Below are 10,200 nucleotides of genomic sequence, written 5' to 3'. Positions count from 1 at the left end.
GATCCCCCTGCCCAGGGGCCAGAGCTGCTCCCACCTGGATCTGGCCAACAAAACCCCCAGGAAGGATGGCTGCAGGCTGAAACCAGGCCAGTTCCATCTGGAGAGGCAGCACACAGGTTTTTAGCAGGGCTGTGATTTTAAATGACTCTGAATCTGGGGAGGGTGTCTCAGAGCTGAGCTCCTGCTGACCAGAGCCAGAGGGGCAGCCTGGGGAGGCAGGCTGGCTTTTCCACCTCAGGGATTCATGTTTATCAAATATGAACTTCATTTTTATCCTCTCCCACTGTCCAGAGGTGTCAGAAATCAGTATAATTGCACTGACTGTCAAGACTCCCTGGGAATTTTGTGCATTTTCTCTCCTTCTCTCCCATACAGAATCCATCTTTCCTCTGAATAATTACTGCCAGAGCTGAATCAGAGCCTGCCAACGTTACAGAAAAGAATCCAACCCTTTTCTACAAACTTTCAAAACAAATATGACTTCACTTTGCTGAATTTTTCTTTCTTAATTTTTTTACATCCACTGTCATCTGATTCTCTTTGAATAACTTGAATGAGTTTAGGGAAGGCGTGGTACACGAGGAATCTTTGGGCAGATGCTCAGCTGCTGTACAACTGGCTTCAGAAAAGCCCTGCTCAGTTACATCCTGAGGATGCCTCACAGTGAATTTGAAAAGCTCTCTTGGAGATTATTCACCTCATGTGAATGCCACTGTTCCCACCAGCTATGTCATTTTAAGGATTTTAGCTGTTCAGTCAGAGGGCAGACAATAGGATAGGACAGATCCCAAGCAATTAACTCTTCCCCTGGTTTTATTACTAAATCCTGAACTGGACTCCCACAGGGAACCTGCAACATGTTAGTCAAAGGAAAAAGGGCAAAACTTTAAATAATTAAAAGTTTGGAAGGTGAAATTAAACAGCAGCCTATGATTTGCACACAGAAACTTTAAGAAAAAAAATTCAACAAAACAAAACAAAACCCCAAAGGACATTAATTGAAACCTTTAATCCCAACAAAGTATTAATTCTGAGATAATTACTGCCATAAAACCCTCTGACACTGACAAGAGAGCTGTCTTCAAAAGTTACACACGTCAGCAGCTTGGAACTTGAGAGAGGAGCTGGCAAGGAGGAAATCCTACAGAGATGTGAAAAGGAGGGAAGGTTTTGGAGGGAGCTGAGCCTTTCAGTGTTAAGTCATTCCTCTGTGAAAACATGTTTTCATCTGTAAGAGACTGAAAGAGGAAAAGGATGGGGAAGGTTTGCCAGCAGAAATTCAGTTTTTCCTATAAATAAGAAACCAGTGGGTAAAAAAAAAAATTAGTGGCAACGAACTGGACCTTAAACAGGCATTTGAGACAAATGTCAGGAGTACAAAGTGGTTAAAACTGAAATCACACAGTTCCTTACTGGTGGTGCATGAAGAGCTGCAATCTAAAAATCTCCTGCTGGGGCTCCTCTGCTCTGCCCAATTACAGACGTTTCTGAGATGCACAAAATTAAGGTTGCCACTGTCCTTTGCTCCAGCCCTGCTTATTTTGGCTCTTCCCCAAAGGATGACAGCCACTCCTGGAGCACAGCAGTGCTCAGCCCCTGCTCCATAATCTCTGGGTTTGGTTTGTGTTCCTGGGAAATGTCACCTGCTTTTAGCAGAGACAGGGCTGGCTGATACCTGCAGTCACCTCTCACCCTCTGCACTGCCTAAGCAGCTTTAGGCTGACAGATTAATACTCTTGCAAAGATTCCAAAGTGTCCTTTTCTCCCCAGGAATATTGTTCCTAGCCCCACAAAGGTGTGTCCATCAGCCCTGCCTTGTGCCAAGAGCTGTTCTGGGAAAATGTTCCAGTCCATGCTCGTGGTCCTTTCCTGCTGATTAGTTATTCCTATAGAAGTTCAGATAAAAAATGGCTTTGGCATGTTTTTCCTGAACATTCCATATGGCAGCCTCTCATTTTGTTGATGTGTTTTTAAATGTTTTTAGCAGTTGTATGGTTAAATAGTTCTATAACAAATGAAAATTTGAAATAAAACAATTTGGGTATATCTTTCCCTTTTATCTCATCAGGTGTGATTTTGTACTTTAGAAGTCACATAAATCCTCAGTAATTAAGAGGCAATTCTTCAGCACAGAAATGAACTGAACCAGACTTGACCACAACCAAGTCCTGAAGCAGATCCCACCTTTCCAGCATTAGATGCAAAATAAAACTTTAAATCCCACTTATTAATGCATTGTCAAGCATTTCCTTTTGGCCAAATCAGAACAGATTCCAAGTGAGGTGTGAGCTCGTGTTTAATGACAACCTGAGCTTTTATAAGAAAACTGGACACTCTCCATGCCCTTCTTTCCTGTCCTGTAGCTATTTATAGCTGATGCTAAAATCCATATCTGAGATCACTCCTTGGTGCCTGGGAGCTCCTCCAGGACTGAAAACAGGGGCAGAAGAGCCTTTGGCAGAGGTGACTTCACTGTGTAGAAGCTGCTCCCAGCCCTCTCCATTCCCTGATCTCTGCTGCCCTCTCCTGCAGCAGCTGGAAACTCCCAGGATTTCAGTGAAATAACTCCATATTAAAGCTGCTATGGTAAAGTGTTTAAACTGAGAGGGGATGGGGCAGGAGTTTTAGGAGCAGGGAAAAATCAAAGCTGAGAAGGGAAAGTGCTCATGACAGTATGGAGCATAACAAGGGGCAAAATAACGATAATTACAATGATGCTAATATGATAATGAAGAGTAATTATAATAAAAATAATAGGAACAATGGTAATAAATTAAAAATTATATAATAAAGTTGGAAAAGACATCAAAAACAAATCCAGCTTTTAATACCACCACGCCCACTAATCCTCATTGTCCCCAAGTGCCACATCCCTTTGTTTTTGAGCACTTTCAGGGATGGTGATTCCACCACCTCCCGAGGAACCTGTTCCAGTGCTCAATCACTCTTTTAGTGAAGAAATCTTTGACCTGAATGTCCCCTGGTGTAGCTTGAGGCTGTTCTCTCTGCTCCTGTCCCTGTTCCCTGGAGCAGATCCCAAATCCCCCCAGCTGTCCCCTCCTGCCAGGGAGTTGTGCAGAGCCACAGGGTCCCCTTGATCCCCCTTTTCTCCAGGCTGAGCCCCTTCCCAGCTCCCTCATCCACTCTTCCTGGGATTTATGTCCCTGAATTAATTTAAGATTTTATCACAAAGCGCTGGAATTTCACAGCAACACAAACATTTCAAAAGTTCATCAAACATGAAAATGTGGAGGAATGGGAAAGAGAAAAATGTGCTTTGCAAATAATCTTGTGGCCGAGGAATTTGCCTGCAAAGCACTCAGAAAGGATAAACAGATGATTTCAGTTCAGTTCAAAGAATGTGCCTTGGCTTTTGATGAGATGGTTGTGGCATAAAATAAGAATAAACTCCCTCCACACTGGTTTAGTCCTACTGGGAGAAAAAGCTGCTACCAGAAAACATCACATCCAGGTGATCTCTGACAAATTCCCTCCCTGCTCTCTTTCTGCATTGGCCAGGCTGCTTTTCCTTGCATTAATCTGCCTTTCAGCTGCCTGTTAATCAAAGCCAGGCTTAACTTTGCAATGGAAAAAGCAAGCAGATGCTGAGGTAAACCACAGAGCAGGACTGGAAGAATCAGTCAGAAAGAAAAGGCTCCTTGGCTTGATAAGGATTTAGGAACTATTTTTCTAGAGAGAAGGGAGAAAGAAAATGCTCCATTTTTTTTTTTCCAGTTTGGAAAAATGGCTATGCCTGTCTTGTTTTCCCAAATATAAGAAGCATGGGCTGGTTTGCACAGTATTTCGCATGTGCCAGCTCCTATTTGATTTTACAACACAGAAAAAGCAAAAAAAAAAAAATCAATGCTGACAATTTGAAAACCAATCTTCAGATTGTGGAAATGAAATTTTTGTGCTGTCAGCAATTAAGAAACAAGCAAACAAGCCCCCCAAACAAGCCAACAAGTACTCCACATTAATCAGCTGTTCTAGGGAGGGAATGTGCACAACCCACCAGAGATTGAGACCCAGTATTGCCATCACAGTTAAAATTCCAGATGCAAGAAGGTCTTGAAATAGAACATGGCAGGAAAGAAAATACTCAGATATTTGAGGGGAGGGAGGGAGAGGCTTGTGTTGGTTTTTTGGTGTTTTGGGCAGGGTGTTTTTTGGTGTAGTCTGGTTTTTTTGTTGTTTGTTTATTTGGGTTTTGTTTGTGTGTGTGTGTGTGTGTGTTGGCATTTTTTGTTTTGAGATTTGTTGTTGAGACCCCCATCTGCATTTCAAACATTAGATCCATTGCTTTAATAAATATCTTCATGCTCCCAAGGCAATTTTTTTCTTCAAAAGAAAAGTGGTTGCTTACCAAACCACCAAGGAAAAAGTTCATTTAGGAGCCAAAAAGACCAACAGCTGGTCTTGGAAAAATGGCATTGCAGCAGCAACCTTGCTGGCTTTTCCTAGCACAAGCAAATTCTGGAGCTGAAGCAACTCAAAAGAATTACAGTAAATCCAGACAAGAGATACAGAGCTCTGGAGAAGCTCAAAACTTTCTGAAATAGTTGGTCCTGCAGGTTACATAAAACACCAGATGAACTTGCCTCTTATATAAAGCATTACTAGAGACAGAAAGCAAAAAGGTAAAAAGAGATATGTGTGTAAAAGTTCACAAACAATGCTGGAGAAAATATTTCCAAAAGGTCACCAAATTACAACATTATTCATGTGCCTGTGGTTGGATTCCAATAGGAGAAAAAAAAAAAATTTCCTCAGTAGGGTCATAAATATGAAACCAGTTTGAAAAAATTACCACACACACACACAAAAGACAAAAACAAAAGCAAAAAAAAAAAAAAAACCAAAAAAACAAACAAAAAAAGTAGAAACTAGAAACTGAATGCAACTGAAATTTGGTGCCTGTAGCTTTTTATTAGTTACAGCAAGTAAATAAAAGCCAGGCAAGTCTCATATAACTCTATTATCTCCTCTACACCAGGGTGAAAAGCAGTGACATTGCATTTTTTTTAAAATCACCTATTGGCCTGTTTTGCCTGATGTACAACACTACCACTCAATAAACTTCTGGAAACATAATTTGCCAGGGGGAACCTTCCTGACCTGCAGCCACTCTTGGCTAAATGAAGCAGCCGTGACAATGACATAGGAAAAAAAAAAAAAAAAGAAAAGAAAAGTATTTTCAACCTGGGGATCTGATTTCCAGAAAGAAAACCTTTAAGTTGGGCCAAGAAAGTCACACTGGAGAAGTGTTTAACTTTGCTTTCCCTGCAGCATCTGCTCATGGGCTGCTCCCTCCCCATCATCCATAATTCTCCTTTTGATGCTGCGTTTGCAGGGAAGGAGGAGAAAACAGGAAGGTGAAGGGGGAAGTTTAACCTGTGAAAAGGGACCAACAATTTCAGTTAATAGCATGGAAATAAATTCAGTATTACCTAACTGCAATTGCTTCTCTAAGATTTTCAAGACTGAAATAAACTTGCCTTCTGTGACTGCATTTTAAGTGTGCTGCTTCCCTCCTTTGGTGATCCACACTTTTCTTCTAAATTGTTACAACCAAGTCAGAAAGCCATTTTAAATCTCAAAACAAAATAAAAGCCAAACCCTTACACTAACAGCAAGTTAAACACAAAGAATCTAGGATTTATAAAAAAAGCCACAAATATAACAACTAAAATCTAGATGCTCTATTTCAGCTACAGTTGCATGTTTTGTTTTTATTGGATGGATCAGATGGGTGAGGTGCCAGCTGTAATCCCTCAAGGGGTGCCTATGACTTTCACCTGGTGTTAAATTTTACCCTTTCCAGTATTTCCCCTTTTAATTGGTCATTCCACACCAAACCCATTAAAAGGCAGGAGAACAGAGAGAACAGGGCAGAGTTCTCTGTTAGGAGGTTGGGACCCTTCTGATAATCAGTTCTTTAGAACAGAATGTATTTATGCAACTCCAGACCATTTGTTACTGTTAAAATTTGCAAGAAATCACCTGAATTGCCAGTTAAGTTGTGAGGTTGCACTTTGGAAGGGAGACTTAATTCACTGCACATCCTAAATACAGAAACAGGTTTGATGTACAAGTACCTTAGCAGCATCCACCTCCTGGTTTTGTTTTGCCACTCTCCCATTCTTACAGAAACCTTTTAAACACTCTTTCCTCACCCTTATCTTTCCCCTTCCTTATCTTCAGTGTTTAAGTAGAAACTGAACAATTTACTATCAGAATTCCCAATGCAAAAATATCAGTGGGTCAGTATCAGTCTCATTAAAGAATTCTATGCCATTGCTTGGATCTATGTATAAGTTTCAGGTGTTTTTTTACCCTGAACTCATTAATGAATGGTTCACATAAATAAGTTGGGATGAATTGTTCTGAGAAATAAAGAATTATAAAAAAACCCCCAAACCCTACTCTTTTGTAAGCTTTTATTATTCTCCTTTTCCCCAGCAATTAAATTTTTAGTTGAATACAATTTTTGGCAGTAAGTGATCATCCAAACCAAATCCTTTCCCCATTGAAGAATCTGTGATTGTTCCTCATTTTCTGTCTCCAGAGTCAGCTGCACCAAAAAGGATCTCTCAGATTATTGCTCAACATCAACACTCTGGGCCAGGTTTCTTGATGTATAATAAATGCCTCTCTCTGGCTGTATGTCCAAACTGGCAGATTGAATTTTAATGAAAGCAAATAATTTGCAATATAGCACTCATCATTTTTACACTGCAATCAAGAATTTAGTGTTGCTATTTTCCCTAATTATTCCCCCTCAATCAATTCTATGTATATGTGTGTATATAAACACACCCACCCATTGGTAAACTGAATTTTTTGAGAAGCACTTCAGAAACTGACCCAAGTCAGGCAATTTTAGACACTGTTGGTCAAAATGTTTAATTTACAGGCTGCCTTTATTGTGAAACACACAGTGATCTAATTAAAACTCTAATTAGGTCCTGCCTTTAATCAAGCCAAGCTGAAAGACCTTTTAATAGACTTTTCACTGATAGAATAAGTAAATAAATTATCACAAAACTCAAATAATTTGGTTTTTTTTTAAAGAATCACATCAGGAACTGTAAAGAAATAAGCCCATTTTCGAAATTCAGCTCTGCCAAGAGTCCCATGGCAATATTCACTGTAAGCTTCCCCCAGGTTGTACAAGCAGCAGTGGAATGTGAGCAGAGACATGGAGAGAAACTGCCTGAGGGACTGACTGAGCTCCAGGGATGGACAAGCTTCAGATGCTTCACTGAACTGAAGACAATTTATTTAGACTCAATCTTGTGCAATTTTTTGGTTTTTGTTGTTGGTCATGGAAGGCCAAAATTATTCATATAAAACAGTGAGGGGGGTAATCAACATTAGTTGTGCTGCAAGATTTTCTCCAACTAGAAGTTCCTCATCTAGACAACCTAAATGCCCAAAATCTTCCTTATTTCCAAAGGTTTCTTGGCCTTTTGCAAAGGAATCTTTAAACTGTTAACAAATACTCTAATTAAACATCCCAGTTAATTAAGGCTGGTGTTCAAAGACAAATACATGAAGAATCTCTGTATGTTGACCTGCAAACACAATTTTACCATTTCCTCAATGCCAAGGATGGCCAAACACAGATTCCAGTTATGGCTTCACTGCTGACAGAAGCTTCAAAATGCAAACCCAAGAAAATACAGATTATAAACCTCTGGGGCTACTTGCAGTATTCACAGTGCTTTGAGGAAGGAATTCTCAAAGGGGTTTAAAGGACTTAAAATCATATTTATTAAAAAAATTCATTCAGTTCACTTTCTAGATTGTGAGAACAGAAAGGGAAGGGATTTATTTCATCACTTATTTCTGTGCTTTTCAAAACTCAGGATGTGCAGACCATGTCCTGCTCTAATTTAACCCATACAAATTTTGCTGCTAAAGCCTGGGAATTAATACTGCGCAAACACAATGTTTCATTAGGACTAATATGGAAAATGTGACTCAGATGTACAAAGGGTAATCACTTCCTCTATTAAACCCAGCCCTGAGCATTGTTCCTGTCCAGGAGGCAAAATGACAACAGTTGCACAAGCAGCACTCAATTCCAGGGCAACAAATGATGGGTTTATATTAAATCAAGACACACAGAGATTTTAAAAATATTTTTATTATTGTAATGAGACTGCAATATTATCTAAATAAACTTTTCAATCACTATTACACTCTATTCTCTTCAGGAAGGTTCCAGTTGGGAATGCCACAAAGTATCCTGCAACCTGCACACTTAAAAATTTATAGAAACATTCAGTATTAAAAGGCCTTTGTAATATGTATGAAAAAAAAAAAATAAATCAGAGTTATAAATCCAAGTGTATGTTGAAGTAGATTAATTTCAGAGACCACTGACAAACAGCTTCATGACCAAAGGACAAGTCTGGGTGTGCTCACAACAACTCTGGGAGCTTTGTCCATAAGCAAGAGCAGGGATTGAGCAGAGCTGTAGTAGCCAGTGTGAGCCAGAATTCAGGCCACTGCTACTTACAGTTAATTTGGATTAATTCTGTTGCTCACATAATACTTAAGGCAAATTTCCTTGTATACTCATTTTCCCAAGCTAAAGCAACAACAGAAGCACAGTTCACAACACACTGAACAAAAGGTATTTTGTGGTTATTTATGTAAGATGTGGCAAGAACAAATAAAACACATTGCATTATAACTCCTACTTTTCTGTTTAGAAAGATGAAACTCCCTTTTTCAGTTTGTATCCAAAAAGGATGTGAACAGTCTACCCTTTCCCATTTTACCAGAAATGTTATTTAAGACTTGAACCAAAAGTTTTCTGGAGCTGGAGATGTCCCAAAGCTGATGGGAGCTCTCAGTACATATCTACAAATCCTTGAACAAAAGGAGAACCCAATGCACTCTTACTCTAAGTAGACAACACAAAATTACATTTAAATGAGAGACTTCTATAGGATTCTTCTCACAACAAACTCAACTTCAGTAGCTCCAACAAGTTGGGAAAAAGAAGAATTTAGGTTTTTAGCCTAAATGCCACAGTCTTCAGTTTGCAAGGGCAGTGTAGCATCAGCAGCCACTCCTCCTCAGCTGTAAAATTTCTCATCAGTAATACACAGAAAAGAGACACCTGGCCTTAGAAACAGCAACACAAACAAGTACTGAAGTATCAAAATACTGGCAAAAAGTCAGGAGAGAGGTTTTTGGTGGCATCCTTGTGTATGTGGATACCTTAGCAGAAGTACCTCATGAAAAGCCATTGTTTTGGCTTTGCACAATGCTTTTTTCACCTTTTGTTAATCAGGCATTCAATAACAAAACAGTGACTGGGGACAGCACCAGCAGTGTCCTGACCTTGCTGCTCTGGAGGTAAAAGCTTCTCCCATCCTTGGACAGGCAGAATTCAGTCCCCAGGGTGTGCAGGGAGGGAACATTTAAAAATAAAATGGAATATAACAACCCTTAACTGAAAAAAGTGATGTTTCATGGATTTCTGGAATGTTAGGAGAGCAACATTTGTAAGTGAACCTGCTAAGGATTCCATCCCAGGCAGTTATGGAAATGACAATACAGTGAATTGATTTAAAATAACAGCAATTTTAAACAAGAAATTGGACTGAAAAAAAACATGATGTTCCAGGAAAGAACTGTGTGCTTTGTGATCTCTATTTATTTTTAAATATATTTATATTTTTACAGTACAGACTCAATCATTTTTACATATAAATACAACGGTACTGAAGTCCTATTAAAATTTGATTTTTAAAAGTAAATGGACCAGACTTTTACAGAGGTATGGAAGCCTTTCAACACATTTTTAAATTTGATTCCTGCTACAGTTGAAAAAGTGGAAATATTACTGTATAACTTTATGATAAGCTTCTTTCCCCTCTTGTGAAAGTGCAGACAAATTTAACAAAAAAGCAACACCACAGTTCTTAATCCTGACTTGGAACACATTTAACAGTATTTGCTCAAATCACACAGATCAGCTATTACAGTGATTCAAGAGAAAAATGTATCTTCACCCAGGGGGATCCCAGTCTGCCAGAAAACCTCACAAATATGGAATTCTCACTCCTCTGTCACCTCCTCCTTCGACTCTTTGAGCTCAGTCAGAAGCTCCTTCCCACTTTCTCCTGCTTTTGAGGCAAAGAGAGCAGCTCCCTCCTTAAAGCCCAGGAGCTTCAAGCT

General features: G+C 39.5%; 1 protein-coding gene across 1 annotated transcript in view; it reads right to left on the bottom strand.

Moving 5' to 3' along the window:
- Positions 1–9,937: 9,937 nt before the first annotated feature.
- Positions 9,938–10,200, bottom strand: part of WDR11 (WD repeat domain 11) — a 33,056-nt gene continuing 32,793 nt past the window's right edge. Inside the window, exon 29 of the mRNA XM_079313295.1 lies at positions 9,938–10,200. This exon is cut by the window's right edge and continues 38 nt beyond it. Within this exon, the coding sequence (XP_079169421.1) occupies positions 10,081–10,200 (120 nt within the window). The 3' untranslated portion in view covers positions 9,938–10,080.

The sequence above is a fragment of the Erithacus rubecula genome, assembly GCF_903797595.1.
Source record: "Erithacus rubecula genome assembly, chromosome: 9".
Lineage (NCBI taxonomy): Eukaryota > Metazoa > Chordata > Aves > Passeriformes > Muscicapidae > Erithacus > Erithacus rubecula.
The sequence above is the reverse complement of the archived record's forward strand: the minus strand, read 5'-3'. Positions and strand labels throughout refer to the sequence as shown.